Source organism: Nothobranchius furzeri, chromosome 1 (assembly GCF_043380555.1).
Source record: "Nothobranchius furzeri strain GRZ-AD chromosome 1, NfurGRZ-RIMD1, whole genome shotgun sequence".
Classification (NCBI taxonomy): domain Eukaryota; kingdom Metazoa; phylum Chordata; class Actinopteri; order Cyprinodontiformes; family Nothobranchiidae; genus Nothobranchius; species Nothobranchius furzeri.
Genome location: NC_091741.1, coordinates 97,852,991 through 97,873,665, shown reverse-complemented (window position 1 = coordinate 97,873,665; position 20,675 = coordinate 97,852,991). Strand labels below are relative to the sequence as shown.

General features: G+C 44.6%; 1 protein-coding gene across 3 annotated transcripts in view; it reads right to left on the bottom strand.

Moving 5' to 3' along the window:
* Positions 1-3,718: 3,718 nt before the first annotated feature.
* The window catches only part of sh3rf2 (SH3 domain containing ring finger 2), a 49,986-nt gene continuing 33,029 nt past the window's right edge, over positions 3,719-20,675 (bottom strand). For all 3 annotated transcript variants that reach the window (XM_015943366.3, XM_015943381.3, XM_015943373.3), the window contains 6 exons: positions 8,241-8,347; positions 7,949-8,119; positions 7,423-7,697; positions 7,037-7,338; positions 6,640-6,944; positions 3,719-6,537 (listed from right to left, as the gene is read on the bottom strand). In XM_015943366.3, the coding sequence (XP_015798852.3) occupies positions 6,357-6,537; positions 6,640-6,944; positions 7,037-7,338; positions 7,423-7,697; positions 7,949-8,119; positions 8,241-8,347 (1,341 nt within the window). In that variant the 3' untranslated portion in view covers positions 3,719-6,356. The remainder of the gene's footprint in view (positions 6,538-6,639; positions 6,945-7,036; positions 7,339-7,422; positions 7,698-7,948; positions 8,120-8,240; positions 8,348-20,675) is intronic.

Sequence of the window (20,675 nt, the reverse complement as noted above, 5' to 3'; positions counted from 1 at the left end):
ATCTGCCCCGGTAGCATCAGGTATTCCACAGCAACCAAGTCAGGGCACTCAGAGGAGGGAGAGCATAGACCTCCACTCAAACACTACCTGTTGAGCACCCAGGCAGCAACAGTCGACCACCACCCATGGGGCAGAGGGCCCCCACAGAGAAAACACTGGATTAAAATGAGTAAAAATATGAAAATAAAAGAGCTAATATAAATAACTTAAGTAAGAAATTAAATAATGAACAAAATCATATGGACAGTAAAATAATACTATGATTAAATAATGAAACTGTGCTAAAATATAGTCATATAACACAGGCAAAGCAAGTATAAAAATAAAATCATCTTCGTCTTCGTCTTCGTCTTCCTCCGCTTATCCGGGTCCGGGTCGCGGGGGCAGCATCCCAACTAGGGAGCTCCAGGCCGTCCTCTCCCCGGCCTTGTCCACCAGCTCCTCCGGCAGGACCCCAAGGCGTTCCCGGACCAGATTGGAGATGTAACCTCTCCAACGTGTCCTGGTTCGACTCGGGGGCCTTCTGCCGGCAGGACATGCCTGAAACACCTCCCCGGGGAGGCGTCCAGGAGGCATCCTGACCAGATGCCCAAACCACCTCAACTGGCTCCTTTCGATCCGGAGGAGCAGCGGTTCTACTCCGAGTCCCTCCCGAATGTCCGAGCTCCTCACCCTATCTCTAAGGCTGAGCCCGGCCACCCTACGGAGGAAACTCATTTTGGCCGCTTGTATCCGCGATCTCGTTCTTTCGGTCATTATCCAAAGCTCATGACCATAGGTGAGGATTGGGACGTAGATCGACCGGTAAATCGAGAGCCTGGCTTTCTGGCTCAGCTCCCTCTTCCCCACGACAGATCGGCTCAGCGTCCGCATCACTGCAGACGCCGAACCAATCCGCCTGTCGATCTCCCGATCCCTCCTACCCTCACTCGTGAACAAGACCCCGAGATACTTAAACTCCTCCACTTGAGGTAGGACCTCTCCCCCGACCCGGAGGTGGCAAGCCACCCTTTTCCGGTCGAGAACCATGGTCTCAGATTTGGAGGTGCTGATCCTCATCCCAGCCGCTTCACATTCGGCCGCGAACCTACCCAGCAAGAGCTGAAGGTTAGAGCTGGATGAAGCTAGGAGGACCACATCATCCGCAAAAAGCAGAGACGAGATTCTCCTGCCACCAAACTCGACACACTCCACACCACGGCTGCGTCTAGAAATTCTGTCCATAAAAGTGATGAACAGAACCGGTGACAAAGGGCAGCCCTGGCGGAGTCCAACCCTCACTGGGAACAGGTCCGACTTACTACCGGCTATGCGGACCAAACTCACGCTCCTCTGGTAAAGGGACTGAATGGCCTTTAACAGAAAGCCACCCACCCCATACTCCTGGAGCGTCCCCCACAGGGTGCCCCTGGGGACACGGTCATAAGCCTTCTCCAAATCCACAAAGCACATGTGGATTGGTTGGGCAAACTTCCATGCCCCCTCCATCACCCTTGAACCGTCACCTTATCGTGGTGGAGGAGTTTGAGTGCCCTAATGATCCTAGGAGCTATGTTGTCTGGGGCACTTAGTGCCCCTGGTAGGGTCTCCCATGACAAATTGGTCTTAGGTGAAGGGTGAGACAAAGAACGGTTCGAAGGATCTTTCATGGCGGTTAAAACGAAGAGTCAGAGTACCCGGCCCGGAGGGTTACCGGGGTCCCACCCTGGAGCCAGGCCTGGGGTTGGGGCCCGTGAGCGAGCGCCTAGTGGCCGGGCTTTCGCCCATGGGGCCCGGCTGGGCCCAGCCCGAACCGGATACATGGGCTCGTCCAACTGTGGACCCACCACCCGCAGGAGGAACATGAAGGGTCCGGTGCAATGCGAATCGGGTGGCAGACCAAGGCGGGAGCCTTGGCGGTCCAATCCCCGGCAAGAAAAATAAAATCATGTAAAATAAAACTATAATAAGTAATTAGATGAATGCTAACCTAAATAGGTGGGCCTTGAGCCTGGACTTAAAAACATGAACGCTCTCTGCGGCCCTGAGGTCCTCCGGCAGAACGTTCCAGAGGCAAGGGCCGTAATACTCCAAGGAAGCCTCGCCATGAGTATGTGTCCTGACTTTAGGGATAACCAGGAGACACCTGCCAGAGGAGCGCATAGGCCGTGAGGGTTCATATGGTAAATGCAATTCTGAGAGATAAGAAAGCCCAAGACCATTAAGACACTTAAAAACCATTAAAAGAACCTTAAAATTGATCCTGAAACATACAGGGGGCCAATGCAATGATTCTAAAACTGGTGTAATGTGCCCCCGCCTCCTGGTCTTCATCAGGACACGTACCGCCGAATTTTGTAGAAGTTGTAAACCCGAGATGCTCTTTTTGGGAAGACCAAAAAGCAGGGTATTACAGTAGTCTAGTCTACTGGTGATACAAGCATGCATCAGCATCTCCGTATTGGCCCGAGAGAGAATAGAGCGGACTCTGGCAACATTCTTTAGATGATAAAAAACTATTTTTGTGATTTTTTTAATGTGCAGGATAAAAGTCAACTCAGAGTCAAAGATGACACCCAGGTTCTTCACTTGTTCAGAAGGATTAAAAAGACAAAGATTGTAATTTTGGTAAAAGTTTCTCTCTCTGGGCTTCAGGACTGATGACTAAAATTTCAGTTTTATCCTGGTTGAGCTGGAGAAAGTTCTCTGCCATCCAGGATTTGATGTCTAAAATGCAGTTAAAAAGTGCATCCATTGGCCGACAGTCATCAGGAAACACGGAGATGTCCAACTGTGTATCATCAGCGTAACTGTGAAAGTTGACTCCATGTCTCCTGATGACTCCGCCAAGAGGGACCATACAAAGGTTAAAAAGCACTGGGCCAAAAATTGAACCCTGGTGCACACCACATGTAATCCCATGGACCTTCGAGGAACAGGTATCTAAACTCACCATAAAAGTCCTGTCTGTGAGATGTGATTGTGATCCATTTGTGGACAGCACCAGAGAGACTGATCTGTTTTAAACGAGTTAAAAGAATAGTGTGGTCTACTGTGTCAAAGGCAGCACTAATGGGCCATTCCCATCTGTACCGGGTCGGCCCGGGCCGGGTAGCCCCAGTCGGCCCCAGCCTGGCCCGGTTGATTCCACACATCCTTGTCTTAGGCCCATGTGGGCTGATTCTACCCACCAATCAGAGGCTTGCTCTAATGGAAGGTGTGAATTTGCTGTCAGCAGTGGGTGTGTTGGCCCTGGTCGGCCTGAAGCAGACACCCTCGAGAAGAGGGCTGAGAATGAGCCTTGGTTGGCCCGGAAAAATACCAGGCCACCCAGATATGTAAACAACCTATGCTACCTGGCCCGGGCCGACCCGGTACAGATGGGAATGGCCCATTAGATTAAGTAGAGCCAACACAGTCACCTTCCGTTTATCATCATTCAGTCTAAAATCATTTGAAATCTTCAAAAGGGCCGTCTCTGTGCTGTGATTCACCCTAAAACCAGACTGAACTTTCTCTAGGACATTATGAGTGTTTATAAAATAATTTAGTTGATTTAAAACCAACTTTTCAAAATTTTTGATTAAAAATGGTAAGTTAGATGCCAGTTGATAATTGTTTAAATAATTAAAATCTAAATTGCTCTTCTTCAACAGGGGCCTCACCACCGCCCCTTTAAAGGCAGCAGGAAAGACCCCCGTCTGAAGGGAGCAATTCTTCAGGGTTAAAATCTCATCACTAAAAGATCCATAAAATTGTTTAAAAAACGAAGTTGGAATTGGGTCCAGGACACGTGTGGTGGGTCTCACTGAGGAGAAAACTTTATCAAGAGTCTTAGCTTCTACCAGGACAAAACTGCAGAGTGTTTCCTCTGGTATAGACACACATTCAGATTTATCTAAAGCTTATTACTTAGGGAGGACAAAATATTCCTTCTGATGGTGTCTACCTTCCCTCTGAAGTGGACTGCAAACTCCTCACAGAGTGCAATTGCGGGGTTTTTCTGAAGTGAATTGGATGTACGGTTTAAAATGTTGTTTATGGTGGAAAAAAGTATTCTGGGATTGTGTTTATGGTCTAGAATGAGTTTGGAAAGGTATGCATTTCTTGAATTTCTCACTGCGTTATTATATGATTTAAGTGGCTCTGCATATATTTGATAATTTATAGTTATTTTGTTCTTTCTCCATCTCCGCTCTGCAACCCTGCAATTTCTCTTTAGTTTCTTTAGATTATCATTTCTCCACGGTGAAGCACGTTTTGAACATAGATTTTTGATTCTAAGTGGAGTGAGCAGGTTGAGAGCGGATTTCAGACTACTGTTAAAATCATTGACAGTAAAATCACAAGAGGCAGTTAGCGGAGTGTGAGGGATCTTTCTAAAAACTTCAGGAAAACCAGCAGTCACTTCAGGGGTGAGATGATGCTTCCTTACAGTTGTCACAGAGGGTTCCAGCTGGAGAAAACACAGTAGTGGTCAGAGACAGCCAAGTCAACAACAGGGGGCACAGTGGTGGGCAGGTCATGGGTGATGACCAAGTCCTGGGTGTGTCCACTATTGTTAGTCAGCTGCATGACATGTTGACTAAAATCCATGTAATTCAGAATATTTAAAAACTCCTTTGAAAAAGGATCAGAAGGATTATCTATATGTAGATTAAAATCACTGGCTAAAATGATCCTTTCAAAGGACTTGTGCAGGATTGAAAAAACTCTGAAAATTCTTGAATAAAAATGGCACTCTGCTTAGGAGGCCGATAAACTGTGACACATAAAATCTGAGGAGAGCTAAAAACTGCTGCTGTATATTCAAAAGTGGTAAAACGATCAAATAAAACAGGTTTGACAGAAAGTATTGATGAACTTTCAAAAGCAGTACCGCCTCCCCTTTTGCTACTCATTGAAAAATAAAAATAAAAATCTGGCGGAGAGGCCTCTGTGAGAACAACAGGTGCATCTGAACTCAGCCACGTTTCTGTTAAAAGCAGACAGTGAAGATTATGATCTAAAATCAGGTCATTTATTAAAAACGTTTTGTTCAGCAGAGAGCGAACATTTAAAAGAGCCATATCAATAGTAACTGGTGAAGGAGTGACTGTATTAACTGAAGATTGGACGTTGGTAACTGTTTTAGATTAATGGGGTTGCTTTTGTTTGGTTTATTGTTGTTTGTCCGCTCTCTGCTGATAACAACAGGTATGCATGAAGTATGGCAAGGTCCAAGTCTGATACGTGATTTACTGTTAAAATCAGGGCTTAGTAGGTAGGAGCAGGGACCAGCTACACATCAGGATGTAGGACCAGATGGGGCCAGTGGAGTAGAAGGGGGGTCGTGGGCAGGCCAGGCTCATTGTTAAGAGTACGGGTCCCCTGTTTATTTAGGTGAAGCCCGTCCGCTCTTAACAGGTGTCTTCTGCCCCAGAAAATATTAAAATTGTCTATAAAACCAACATTATGGATCACAGTGGCAGAGGAAAGCCAAGTGATAAAAGTCTGCTAAAACGGCCAATTCCTCTGCCCATGGTGGGAGTGGGGCCAGAGATAAAAATCATCCCTTATAAGAGTTGACTTGACTTTTAGCACTAACCATACTATTAGGAGAGTGCCATATTCTGTGTGACAGACTGAGTCTGTGAAACCAGAACCAAGCGCCTTGTGAATTTTATCTTGAGAGGTGCTATATAAAATATTGTTTTCTTTCTTAACTGTAGGTAAATGCCCTGTATTTATAAAGCATCATTTAGTACCCTACAATCCCCCTCCCAGTGGAGGTGCTTTACACCTGTCCTACCGATCACCACCAGGGGGTAAGGAGGGTTAAGTGCCTTGCCCAAGGACACGATTGGGATAGACTAAGGCTCAACGTTGCAACCCTCCAGTTACAGGCCAGGTTCCTAACTCCTCTGCCACTGCACCCCAGTGATTCTAGTCTTGTAGAACAATTAAAGGTTGCAGAATGATGCATTTATGTTAATCAATGCTTTAAGTTGACAACATATAGACAACACAAAGTATTACATGTTCATGACTTATATTTTATTAACAAGCAGACTGAATAGATTATTAGTCTCATATTAGGTGTCTTGGTGGGTTTTGAGAAGGCACTCACCATCGTGTGAAACATGGGTTTTAAACAACAAACAGTCAAGAAGTGGGTTGAAGTGCAAAGTATTTATATTAAGTGTCATAAACATGTGCACACATTAACAAACACAAAATATATCTCTAGATCATGTACACCCAGAACCAAAATAAACGTCTTTCATTGGATTGCCTTCTGTCAAAGTGAACTCTTGGACTCCAACACACATTGGTCCATTGGTTCATTTGGTAGATTGAATACAGAAGTATACATTTACTACAGCAGAAATTCACAGTCAGCTGAGCCTGTCAAGGGCTTGAAGAATACTGCTGTGGAATAATCCTGTCTGTCCGCTGCTTTCCTGTGTAACAAGAACCCGTCCATCAGGGCGGGGCTTGTGGACGAGGACCAGCTCTCCTTGAAGCAGAGTGAGCTCCGAGTCCGTCTGTGCTAAATGTGTCGTACTTACTCTGTATCTAAAAAAAAAGCATAAAATACCAGTGAGTCAGTCATCTCAGTATTTTATACCTTAAAATCCATCATTGCTTTTTGTTTGGGAGTCTGAACACCCAGCGTACCTGATGGGGCTGAACTGAGCCGACAGGGCTGCTAGTGATGGCTGTGAGTGTGGTGACTTCTGAGGGTTAAGTGATAGATCTGAGATAGCTGTTTCAAGGTCTTTCCTCAGAACTAGACCCTTTCCTTCTTTGAGAATAATCCCTGGACCGTCTCTTCCCATGGTGAGCGATGGGGCCCACACCTCTAAAGGAGGGGGCCCAGGATGGCAGTTGGGGTGAAACTTAGTTCCTGCTGACCAGGAGGAGGTGCGATAACGTGGAGGAGGGGAATCCTCATCTGTTAAGAACCGCACCGATTTCTGAGGCTGTGGAAGAACAAAGTTCACACTTAACCACGAGAAAGGTTTAAACACATTAACGTATAGATGACTACAGGCTTTGTTAGGTGTAACACTACCTTCTCTGTGGTGTTTTTATGCACATCGGGTTTGACCAGAATTGACTGTGGTGTGTTGGTGGGCTGTCTGGGATAGTGAAATGTGGTTTTATGTGATGTAGTGAAGTCCCTTTCCTTCATTGCTACAGCAGAGGGTGCTGCTGACTCAGTCAGCCAGCTGTGTACTTTGCTGGAGCTGGATGGGATGCTGCTGCTTTTCTTTCTCTGCAGGGCAGGTGAGTAACCCGACGCCTGCACTTGTGCAAAAGGCTGTGAGTTGGACGCCATGTTGAAGGAGTGCACATGTAAGGAACGGTTTGAGCCTGGAAAAGATGTCAAAGAAAACATTTTTATTCTTCACCCTCTAACTGAATCAAGCCATGATTCATCAGCTGTCCTACACTCACTTCTATGTGGGTTGAAAGCACGTCTCACAGTGTCCCAACCTTGTGTACTCCCATGGAAGGACGGTTTTGCAGCACCAGTGAATGACATTGAGTGCTGTGCTTCATTTGGCACAGACAAGACTTGTCCTGTTGAGTAAATCGCTCCATCATCATTCACCCTATCAAGTGCAAGGACCACAGCAGGGTTCTTTGGAGCTGTGGTTTTCTTTCCAGCTATGATGTTATGAAGTAAGGGCTGGTTAGCTGCTTTGGTCTCCACAATTCTGGCTGAGGTTCTGTATTTAAGCAAAGAGACAAGTTATTATAATAAAAATAGCATTCATCTTTTGATGCATCAGGAGTGCCTTTCATGTACGTATCAATCAGGCACCAGCTGCTGCAGCACTGCTTTCTCTTTCTGATTCATACATTTTTCATGTGAGTCAGGGACAGCGAGTCTTCTCACCCGTATTAAATAACCGTCTGTGTCTGAATCCAAGTATCATTTACCTCCCACTTTCTACACATGGAGGTCACAACCTCTCACCTGAGGACAGGGGTGATGTAGTTGCTGGGAAGAATGCCCACTTTGCCCGTTCTGAGCGATAACCCACGCAGCCAGCCCTCTTTGAACTTTGCATACACTCCCACCATCTCTCCTTTCCTTAACTCCAGCTCCTCTGGCCGTCGAGGATTGTAGGAGTACAGGACAGCACACCTGGAGTCATTTTTAAAGTTATCATCACCACACTTCTTATAATACATATTCAAATATGGCATTTTTAAAAAGAAGTTTTAGTCCCTCATCATTATGCCATTAAGGTTCAGCTGTGACTCACACGCTGATGGAGAGCTGCTGTGTGGAGGAGTTTCGGCTGTCTGCAGAGGCTGAGGGCACAGTCATGGAGGGAGTGGGCGGCGTCTCGCTGGTCATCTTCTTCTCACCCTGAAATTTATATCATGTTTAATTACTGTGTTATTATTATCATGTGCAAGAGAATGATGCATGGAACATTATGAAAGCAAACAGCCAATAACACGAGTGCACGTCTGCTCTGGGGGGAATCACATTTCTGTTTCCTAATGAGTCGACAAGAAACTGACCAGTTAAGAAGTGCAGATGGCATCATTAACATTCATCCAATGAGTTTGATGACTTATTTAGAGAAAATAATGTTAATCTTTGTAATAGAAATGTGGGGGATTATGTGCTAAATATGTCTACTTGGTATTTAAGATCTCCAGCTCAGATTGCTCATATGTCATGTTCTGTGTTCCTTTGTTCCCCAACCCCTCCAGTTCCCACTCCAGGTCCTCCTTTTGTGTTTCATAGCGCCCTCATGTGTCCTTTGTCTGCGTCTCATTTATGTGTTTCCTGTTTTTAGGCCTTCGTTTCCTTCCCTCTGGTTCGGAGTTCATTTGGTCATCCTCAGCCCCTCCAATATTAGCTCCAGCCTCTTGTTCCCCCAGCTCAGTATATGTGTGTGTGTGTGTGTGTGTGTGTGTGTGTGTGTGTGTGTGTGTGTGTGTGTGTGTGTGTGCGCGCGCGTGTATGTGTGTGTGTATCTTGCCCAGTTCGGTGTGAATGTGTGTGTGTGTGTGTCTGTGTGAACCCTTCCCTCAGACATGCCCCTCCCAGGTCCTGTGCTCTCTTGGCCCCCTCTTAGCCACGCCCCTGTAGTTTTCTTGCTGTAGTGTCTTCCTTTAGTGTCAGCTTCCCCTTAGTATTTTAGTTATGGTTCATGCCTTCTGGTCTTTTGTTTTTTTCCCTTAGGTCATTTGTCTTTGTTACAGCCTTTCAGTTTTTAGTGAGTTTTCCCCCCACCAGTGTTTTCTTCCTCCTCCCTGATTTGGTAATTGTATTCACCTGGTCCCTCTCCCCGCGCACCTGCAATTCATCTCCCTCATCTTCCCAGTCTATATAAGCCTGGTCTTGTCTCTGTCTTGTGTTGGTCCATTGGTTGTTTGTTTGTTGTTCTTGTCAGTCTTGTTCCTATAGCATCTAGTGTTTCCAGTGTCTCTAGTCCTCTAGTGTTTTTTATGACTCAGTTTAGATTATTGGATTTTTAATTTTTGGTTTTTGGCTCCCTGCCTTTGGATTACTCCTAAATAAAGGATTTATTTTCATCATCTACCTCCTGGTTCATCTGGTTCTGTGCATTTTGGGTCCTAAACATCCTCCTACACCAACCCATGACATCATTATTTTTTCACAATGGTTGGCATACTCATTTTCCTTAGATTTTTATGTAATCTGTTACAAGGGTCTATAAAATTGTTTATATTTTAAAGTAATATAAAAGTATATAAATAGTTCTTCTGACTTTCTGAAGATCTTCTGAAGTTCCCTTTTGAAATACGACTGTTTTTTCACTCGTTGTCTTTGAATCGTTCATGTAAAAATGTTTCTAAACTATGAGGATGAATCAGAGGTGTGTCAACACATAACAGATGAATTAGCAAATATGATTTTTTATTATATTTTTAGAGCACAAATCGCACAACATGCTATAAAAAGCAACCAAACCTTCAGAAAGTCTGAAGAGCTATTGCTCAATACCACTTTGACAGATTATCTAAAAAAAAAAAAAAGTTTGACTTTTTGGAAGCAAACAAAAAAGATTTGAAACTTTGGCACAATGTTGTGTTTGTATTTTTAAATGAAACCAGGTCCAAAAAATTATGTTCCTACTGAATGCACGATAGGAACTCGTTTCAAAACGAAGAGTAGATTTTTAAATTAAGATAAGTGTTAAAGTGACAGTGTGATTTTTTTCTGGCCATAGGGGGCAGCAGATAGCTAAATCGTTGCAAGCAAGCAGTATTTTTGTGTTGGAGTAAGACCTTACCAACGGATGCCCATTAGGTTCAAAAAGCCCTGAGGAGTGCAAACTTCAGCAAAATAACAAGCAATTCAGATTCCCTTCCATCACTGGCAACAAGTGAAGAGGTAAATGTGTAAAACAACAGTTAAGAATGACGAAAGTTTTGTAACCGTTTGTTATAAATCAGTTAATGCATTTTGTCCTCATGGATTCCCGTAGATGGGTGTTTCTCAATGTCACAGAACTATGGACAATATATCGGCATCAATATCGGTATCAGCCAATGTTAGTCATTTTTTAACATATCGGTATCGGTTTGATAAATAAAACCGGGCCGATATTAACAACCAATATATTTTTTCCATCTCGTCTTCATTTGTTTGCCTGTTTCAGAAGATGAGGGGGGTGATGTGTGTTTGTTTAGTCATGTGAACAGTGAATGAAATCATCTCAGAACCATACATGTGTGTGTTGTGTGTACATAATAACGTAAATTCAGCTTTAATAATTTTCATTCTATACAAAATCTGCTGATTTTAGAAGCAATAATGTCAGTATATCGGTATCGGCAAACATCGGTCATCGGCCATAACAGTGATCTTAGTATCGAATATCGGTATCGGCCCAAAAACCTCATATCGGTGCATCACAACAAGGAACCTTGCCTTGATGTCTTGGTCCTGCCCCGGTTGCTTAGGAGATATGTCATCAGAGGCATCTGTTCTCCGTTTGTTAGCCATTTAGCTAGCTGAGCAAGGATACACGGGAGGTGTCTTGTAACCTAGCCTTGGTCAAAAATTTCCCAGAATACACCGCTGTATTTTCAAAAGGATGGCGGATCAGAACCTGGCAGCTACTTCGGGGGCAAATTTCAAGTTTAAAAGAAAGTTAACTAATTTTTAACATTTTTTTAGAACCAAAGAAGTTAGCTATGGTTGGTTAAATGCTTATTAGTTGCAGCTTCGGTGGCTAGCAGGTAGAAACTCAACTATATATTTAATTTAACATATACACAATTTAAAAAGTAAAACGCTCGTTATATATTTATATTGAAACTAATACGTAAAAAATATAACGTTATCTCCCGTATCACGTGACATTACGTGAACTCCGTAGAAGCCGCGGTCACGTGATGCAAGTCTGTTCCATTTAACCCTTTTCTTTGACCAAGGAAGGGCAGTGTCCTCGCAAGGCCAGGCGCCTTGACATTGAGAAACACCCTTAGACCTGCTTCCGTGTATTTTAGACCTGATTTTTATGGTTATATGTTAAGACATTGCCAATATTTTCCAACAACTGGGCATCATTTAATTCATTTTCAACAACATTTTTATGGATATTTCCAGAAATTAATGGTAAAAACTACAAATTATCTCTTTAATCTAAAATTCTACTTCTGAAGAAGACAATCAGCTAAGAAGTTACATCATTGTCCTGGAAATGCACTAATCTGTAAACTAAATCAAGACTAGATACAAGTGATTTTCCTTTTTCAGAGGAAATTTAAGTTTAGAAACCAAGAACATTTTGATAAATTAGATGCTCTTTTCCTTTTAGTTCAGGCTCAGAAAAAAGCAAACAAAATATAATCAACATCAGCTTTAGATCTTGCTACAGCATCTTCTTTTCGTTTGAAATAAACTTCAGAATAAGTTCGATTCAATTCAGTTCAGTTTATTTATATAAGAATCGTCTCACAAAGGGGTTCGAGGGGTGAGATCAACTGCAGGGGGGTTTGAGGTCTTCATGACTCATATGAACAAGGAGGCACTACAGCAAGAAAAAAGTCTGAGAATGTTTGTGTACTTTAGGAATGTGGATGATGCCAGGGAAATCTTCTCTCAACGTCATTTAAATAAAAAGGGAAATTCCAACATGAATCAGTTTTCTTCTATGAAGCCCAACAAAGAGTTGACAATTTATTTAGTAATAATCTAAACTATGACTAAATTTGAAAACAACAGAAATGTTAAAGCTGCTGCAAATGCCTCAATAGGGTAACCATGGTGGCCATAGAAATGAAAATATGTGTGAAAACTATAAGTTGCAATACAAAAGTAGTTTAGGGGTTTTATGTATATGACAAGTTAACTCTCCAAAGAGAGCTGGGTGTCCTCACCCCTTTCACCAAAACTACTGGTCTGTGTGGGGTAACTTTTGCTTTTAATGGGATTTTATCTCCTCCATCTGAGCGAAGCTGCAAATTTTACATGAGTAATAATGTCCTTTTTTCTATGGGTTTTTCCAAAGTTACAGGAGGTGATATAAACAATACAATGGGACAAAAACGAAATAATAATTTATCCCTACTCACTTGAATCTTTTAATATTGTACCAGCATGTTGTGTGATCTGAGATCAGAGAAGCAACAGCGTACCACAGACGCATTCACACATGAAAAACCTTTCCTCTTCCAGTGAAACCTCTAGCCTCCTCTTCCTTTACTTACATCTCTATAGTTATCATTAGTTGGTTTTACTCTCTGAAGTGCAGAAGTGTGTTGCTTTCAACTGGCTGATGCAAAGATGATGTACACAGTCAAAGTGATTTAGATAAGCATGAAAAATAGATAAACACTCTCCTCTGGTGTTTTATTTTTGCCATCAAGGCTTGTCGACAGGAGGAAGATAACTAGCAAACGTTTGACAGGGCTGAAGTCAGCAGACTGTGAGTGAGAGAGACAGAGAGTGACAGGGAGCACCACAAAAGGTGAGTCTTTCAACCGTCAAAAATCCAGTCAGGAGATTGATCCCTCTAATCACTGAGGAGTGATTTAATGAGCCTTGAGAACGTGCCACTTCCTCTGTGCAACAAACAGACATATTGTTCTTAGAGTCCAGTCATTTTAAAGAAGCAAGAAAAAAAGCCTTCCCTTCTGCTCTTCATCCTCGTCATGACGTTCATCGCTGCTATTTATAGCATCACCACTCAACTTCTACTTCAAGCATTAACGCTGGCCTGTGGGCACGATGTTCCCAGTTTGCTGTGTCTGGATCTCTCGCTCTATTACACCACACTGAGTTTACACTGTAATTCAAAATCACAAAGTAATGATTAAGTCGTTGCCGGTGCAAGAACTCTAGTGTCATTTGTCAAAGGCTGTGAAAGGAGAAAGTTAGGACACATGCATCATGTCCTGCAGGCGCGTGAGTCAGCCTTCATGTAGGCGAAAACATGTCGTATTTAATCTTCAGCATGTGTTATAGATTACACATAATTAAACCAAACAAGTATAGCGTGTCACCCCTCATGCAAGAACAAACTAGTCTTTTTACGTCCAATTAATCACAAACTTTTATCGGCGAGGTTGTGACATCCCGTAAAACTGAACAATACACTTTTTCATGTATTTAATTATTCATCTCCTTTCAAAGCTCTCTGCCCTTCCTTGATGCTTCGGTGAGCCGCTCGAGTAACGCAACAACCGGGAGTTTTGGCTCTGCAGTTAAAAAAAGTTTATATACATAAATAAATATAAGTTGGTAAAATGGATTAATGCAAGAAAGACTTCTATTCAAAGCTATTGTGTGTTTTTTGTTAACATTTTAGCATCAGGCTTGAAAACTAGTGCATGAGGAGGCTGTTTTTCCCAACATGAGCATGAGCAGATAGAAGATTAGCTTATGTGTTTGTTACTAAACCCGTGACACTGATAGGAGGAAAACGTGCCCAGAAGTGATGTAAGACTCCTGCTCAGCTGCAGCTGCTTCCACTTGCATGGCTAACTGGGCTTCATGTTCAGCACCTCTGTAGTGCTGCGCTTGCTGCTGATATTAGCGATGTTTATAACAACTTCATCCATCATTTACTGAAACAGCAAGGCTGAACTTATCAACATTAAGGTCACAGCTGCTACGTACGTTTCAGCATTTTTTAGTCTCGTCTCTCCTTACACCCTCAGGGGACGATGGGAAAGCACAATCCCATCTTCTGATTGGGTTAAAGCAAATAACCAGCAATAATAAGCCTTATTTATTACAGCTAAAAGGCTGTGCAGAAACATGAGTTTTATTGTTAGTATTTTGACTTTATTATTTACATTCACTGCTTTTCATAAAAACAATGAATGTTTCTCTTTATGCACGAAAGATTCACCATAGAAGTTCAGACTAAAAGAAGCCTGCTGTGACCTTACGTTATCACTGCCGCGAAACCCAAAGCTGCTGGGAAGAAACAGGATGTGAGGAAGACAAGTCAGATTAAACTGATGTCGAGTCAAACCATGATCTTTTTGTGGTACACATACTGGCTCTTCAGGTTGGTGTGTGCTAAGATGCTGAGTCTGTTATCTAAAGTACACATTTTATTTAAGATTAAAACAGACAGAAGCTTTTATTTTATATTTCTAAAATATATTCATGTGCCCAAAAAATTTATTATTTACTGCTGTCGAGCTTTTAATCTTAGAGTAGAACTAGTTTCCTTATCTTTACCTCTGCTCAGGAAAGTTGTTAAAGTAGGATTCAAATGTAGACAAACAAGGAGCAGCATCAGCACCAAGACAGGATTCTTAAAACACAAAAACTCAAGGCCAATCCATGAAAAGTTAGCATGATGAAATACTGGGGATAACAGGAGGCTGTGACTGTGGATGGTGGGAAACATGGAGCAAATTGGGTGAACTGATGAGAAAATGGAAACAGGTGTGCTAATTAGAAACGGGAGAGAAAGGAGATAGAACAAGGGTGACTGAGGACATCTAGTGGTCATAAGAATAACAAGAACAAAACCAGACATAAGAATGAAATACTAAAATAAAGACTCCAGACAATGATTAATCACTAAATAAAAACTGTAGTTATAACTTATTGGGTAATAATATATCTATCACCACTTTGGTAAGTTTCTTCTATATTGACTATAAATCTGTGTCTTTCCTTGCAATCCATTTTCCTCAGTGGAAGTTCTGATTTACCATTTGTCATTGAAGGCACCATCATTTACATGAGTAAATCTGTGTGTCATGTTCTGTGCCCTTGTGGTCCCCAGCCCCCTCCAGGTTCTCCTCCAGGTTCCTCTCTCTCTTTTGGTCACCAGCTCCCTCCTGGTTTCCCCCCCAGGTGTCTCTAGTTTCAGGTTTATTAGTTTGCTTATCTTTAGTTTTCTGTACATTTATCTTATTCAGTCAGTATCTTCCTTTTGTACAATATGTTTCTCTCCCACTTAGTTAATTAGTCTCTCCTGGTCACTTTGGTTCACACTCCCCTCCTCTGCTTGGTTTTCCCTTCCCATTTAGGCCCTGTCCACACGTAGCCGGGGATCTGCCAAAACGTAGATATTTTTCTACGTTTTGGCCTGTCATCACACGAAAACGGAGTTTTTTCACACGAAAACTGATCTTTTTAAAAACTCCGGCCAAAGTGAAGATCTGCGTTTTCTCCGTCTTGGGTGTCTGTGTGTGGACAGACAAAACCGGAGTTTTAAGGTCCGCAACGTCACTTTCTGCGACAAAAAAATGCTGACATCACATGTGCGACCTGTGTTTACACTAGCCGACAGCATGGATGCCCTCAGAGCTGCGCTCGCTTTATCAATTGTCCAAGTGCTTTTTGCTTGTTTGTTTTTGCAAGCGGAATTACTGCTCCTTGCGGAAGACCACAGACGAAGGACGAGGTTAAGAACGGGGGAAGTACTGCCGCCTACAGGTCTGGCATGTCCTTAACAACGTATTTATCCGGGTACGTGTGGACAGTTTTTTTTAAAACGAGGTGGTGTGGATGCAAGTTTTTGGAGGGGCGGATATTCGTTTTTTTTTTTTTAAAACCCGGCTACGTGTGGACTAGGCCTTAGTTAACTGATCTCCCCGTTCTCTCCTTAGTTCTCTCTCCCACGCACCTGCTCCTCGTCTCCTAATCACCCAGCCCTGTTTATATAACCCTGTCTGCATCTCAATGTTTTGTCGGTCCATTGTCGTATGTCAGCATTGTTTTGTATGTCACTGTTCTTCCTTAGTAAAAAAAAAAAAAAAGGTTAAATAGAACAGACTTGTGTCACGTGACCACAGCGGTGACGTAACATCATGTGACACAGGAGATAACGTTATATTTTGTACGTATAACTTTCAATATAAATATACACTCAACTAAAGGATTATTAGGAACACCATACTAATACGGTGTTTGACCCTCTTTCGCCTTCAGAACTGCCTTAATTCTACGTGGCATTGATTCAACAAGGTGCTGAAAGGACTCTTTAGAAATGTTGGCCCATACTGATAGGATAGCATTTTGCAGTTGATGCAGTTTTGTGGGAAGCACGTCCAGGGCACGAAGCTCCCGTTCCACCACATACCAAAGATGCTTTATCGGGTTGAGATCTGGTGACTGTGGGGGTCGTTGTAGTACAGTGAACTCATTGTCATGTTCAAGAAATTAGTTTGAAATGATTGGAGATTTATGACATGGTGCATGCTCCTGCTGGAAGTAGCCATCACAGGATGGGTACATGGTAGTGTTGTCAAAAAACCGGTACTTCGGTGCCAACCCGATACTAAAAAAATGCTAACGTCAAGGCACCAAGATTTCCAAGGTACCGGTAGTACCGAGGACCCGTCTTAACCCGGGTCCTTGATGCGCATGACTCGTGCATTCACTCAGCGCATGCAGTCACTTCCAAAGCAACACTTCAGAACGCAGTTATGGCAAGCGATGGACCAGCTGATATGGTAAATCCACTTGTTGACAAAAAAGGAGCAAAGAGCAATGTGTGGAAGTACTTTGGATTTGAGGCCGATGAAGAGGGGAACCTTACTGACAAGCAGAATCCCATTTGCAAACGATATCATCGAAGTTTTATCTCAATGAAAGGAAACACATCTAACTTAATAAAACACCTTAACTCATTCACTGCCATTGACGACTAAAGTCGTCATTTGCATTTTTTTACTGTTTGAGCATCGCAACGAGCCCCCGCGCTGAGAGAACAAACATCTCAGCCCTGAAGCCGATCTTCATCCGCATACTTCCCAGATCACATGATCAGGAAGCAACACATCCATGTGTTTGGAGATCATTTTGGGCCGTTCCTGTAAAAAAAAAGAGGCGCGAACCGGAAAAGCGTCTGCCGATCACAATTCGACAACGGATTATGAAAGAACGGATAACGCTCGAAACACGCGGCTTCTTCCTGATGTAAGAGGTGAGTCTCCTCTTTGTTTTGGTTGTTTTAGCATCGACATTATGCTAGCGCGCAACGTTCTGTGACTCTTAAAAAAACAGTAAAAACGGTGAGAAACGCTGGCAGCGAAGGCGTTAGTGATCAGGAAACGGCTGGCAGTGAGTGAGTTAAAGACCAACATCTGGACCTGATGAGAGAGTTCAAGCAGGTACGTTTCAAACAAACTTACAGCCTCTGTTATGAGTTACATATAATCATATTTGACTTTTGCTGTTTTCCAAGCTTCAAAGCAACAAAATCCAGCCACGAAAAAGTAACGCTAGCTTTAGCTTGTCTTTTGGCGCTGTTCCCCTGTGCGTCAATTACAGCGTCTCACTGAGGTAACGTCGCCCGTCGCAAACTAGTACCTCTGCATCCTTTGTGAGTGAAAGAGGCAACACATTCTCACACCCAAGGCATCAAAATATGACGCGTGTGACCAAGCCTCAATATATGACGATTCGGGATGCCCCACCGCGTCAGGAGACAACGATCAGGGACAAACTGGTGACGCAGCATACCAGAGCGTCGGTATCCGACACCGGTGGTGAGCCAGACATTAGAACTACTTGTGAACTACTTAACTTTCCCGTCACCCCAATCCTAACCTTAAGGTCACAGTTTATGGACCTTAAGGTTAGGATTGGGGTGAGGGGAAGGTTAAATAGTTGAATAATATCCGTGTGACAGCGCACGTCAAACAAAGACGCCAGCGGAGCCACGTGTCCCAGCGATTCCTACGCTGATCAAAATGTCCGGGTTTTCATCCAGGAGCAGGGATCGAATTATAGGGGCTAAATATCTTTCAGGGGCAGATCCAGCTTCTGTCTATATTACAATATTTATGGACTCTCAGCGTAGCGGGATTCTGTTGAGCGGAGAGGACGCAGAGCGCTGATCGTTGGTGCGCCCGCTGCGTCCGGCCCACGACACATTCTCAAGGTGGCGCAACAAAACATTATTATTAACACATGATCATTCATATCTGTTTAAATCCTCTGGTACTCTGTCTTTAATCGTTTCTGACACACTCCACTCATCGTGTGCTGTGGTGATTTCACCTCACTGACGCAGCATCGAAACGCGCTCTCCGCTTTGCGGTCAGGAGATCCCTTTGATCTGCTTAAAAGTAACTAATGAGGTAAAAAAGTAAGAATCCAGGCAGCAGTTTTTCTGGAGAGTTTAGAGGAGATGCAGGAAGATGAGAGACAGACAGGACAGTAAGATAGTTAAATAAAAACAAGAAAACAAAGCTTGAAAGTAAAATGTAGGTGGATTTATCTCCACTACACGTTTTTACCTGTATAACACAATACGTTATGTACATGTAATATTTCTACATCTGATACAATTCAGATCACCTTCAAAACTCAGTCACACACCCAGGGCCGTTTCTGTCACGAACTCCTCCAGCTGACTGCATTCCATTCATTCCTGCCACCAACGTGGCGACTGACGTCATCACGCCGACACTACTTAAGGAAGTGCCGGCGTTTCATTCATTGCTCAGTCATCGTTCTCACCAGACTTTGTATCGAGTCTCCAGGCTTACCAGCCCTCAAAACCTTCCAAACTACACCTTCAGGAGACAACCACGCCGGTTATCTCCGTCTCTCCGCGTCTGGGGAACCGAACTCTGAGTCACGCTTCTGATCTGCCAACGAACCTGACAGGATGACTGAGCCCCGAATTGACCCAGCGGAGTTCGCGCGTCTGCGTGCCGAAGTGGCTCAACAGCGCGCAACCTTGGATCAGCATACGGCAGAAATGAACCAGCTCCGTGCCATAGCTGATCGCCAAGCCACCAAGATAGAGTCACTCACCGATCTAGTACTCCAGCTGACCACCGCTCTGCAACGTCAGACCGCAGCTGTTCCTGACAGAATGGAACCACGCCTCAGCCTTCCAGATAAGTGGGACGGAACCAGGGGGTCCCCGGAGGGCATGTTGGCGACCCTGGCCATGACTTTTGAGTGCCAGCCAGCACGCTACCCCACATCCTGCTCTCGTGTCACCCTGCTGACCTCACTGCTGACAGGTCGAGCCGGTGAATGGGCGGCGGCTCTTTACAATCAGAAATCTCCTGCCTGCAATGACTATGAGACTTTTGTAAAGGAGATGAAAAAGACTTTTGTGCACCCCAGCAGCGAGGTCTCGGACGAGACTCGGCTGCTTCAGCTCCGCCAGGGCTCCCAGACGGCGGCTCAGTACACCTCTCGCTTCCGGACAACAGCAGCTCGGTTGAGGTGGGATGACGCCGCCCTAAAGGCCGTTTACCTGGAGGGGTTGTCACCTAGAATCCGGGAGGGCATGATTGGACACGAGGCCCCAACCTCCCTGGACCTGGCAGTGGATCTGGCTCTCCAACTGGACCGCTGCATCCTGAACCGGCCGAGCACCATGTCAGCCCCCGTACACACCAGGACGTCACCCCGCCGGCCGGCTCACCAACCGACGGAGGAGCCGATGCAGCTGGGACATCTTCCCCCTGAGGAACGGGCACAGCGCTACCAGGAGGGAAGATGCGCTTACTGTGGGGATTTGGGTCACCACCGTGGCACGTGCCCAAAACGACCGGGAAAAGGTCCCTCCGGGTCGGAGTAGGAGCTGTCCCGCCCGGAGTCTCCACTTTTCCGGCTCCACACCGAACCACTCTCCCGGTCTCCCTCCACCTTGACCAAGGCCCGACCAGACTGGAGGCACTTTTAGACACTGGGGCTGCGGAGTGTTTTATCGATCACGGACTGGTTACTCGGCTCAAGATACCCCTCACCGCCCTCGACCGACCCATTCCCGTGACCTCTGTGGACGGCCGGCCCATCATGCCGTACCCTCTCACCCACCGAACTCAGGGTCTCCACATGACTATTGACAAACACTGGGAGACCCTCCACTTCCTGGTCATCCAGGCTCCGGCTACGCCTCTCATCCTGGGTCATTCCTGGTTCTGCCGCCATGAGCCTCACATCTCCTGGTCCACCAGTAAAGTCCTGGCCTGGGGCACGGGTTGCCATAACCACCGGGACTCCCCTGCACCTCGGACTGGAGCAGCCCCTCCCACAGACGTAGACCTGACGCTCATCCCTCCTCACTACCACGACCTCACTCAGGTCTTCGCTAAAGAACCCACTACCAGGTTACCTCCTCACCGACCCTACGACCTGGAGATCAGGCTCCAGCCCGGCACCACCCCCCCTCGGGGTCGCCTGTTCTCCCTCTCTCCGGCGGAAACCCGGGCTATGGACAATTATATAACTGATGCCCTGCAGAAGGGATTCATCCGTCCCTCAACAT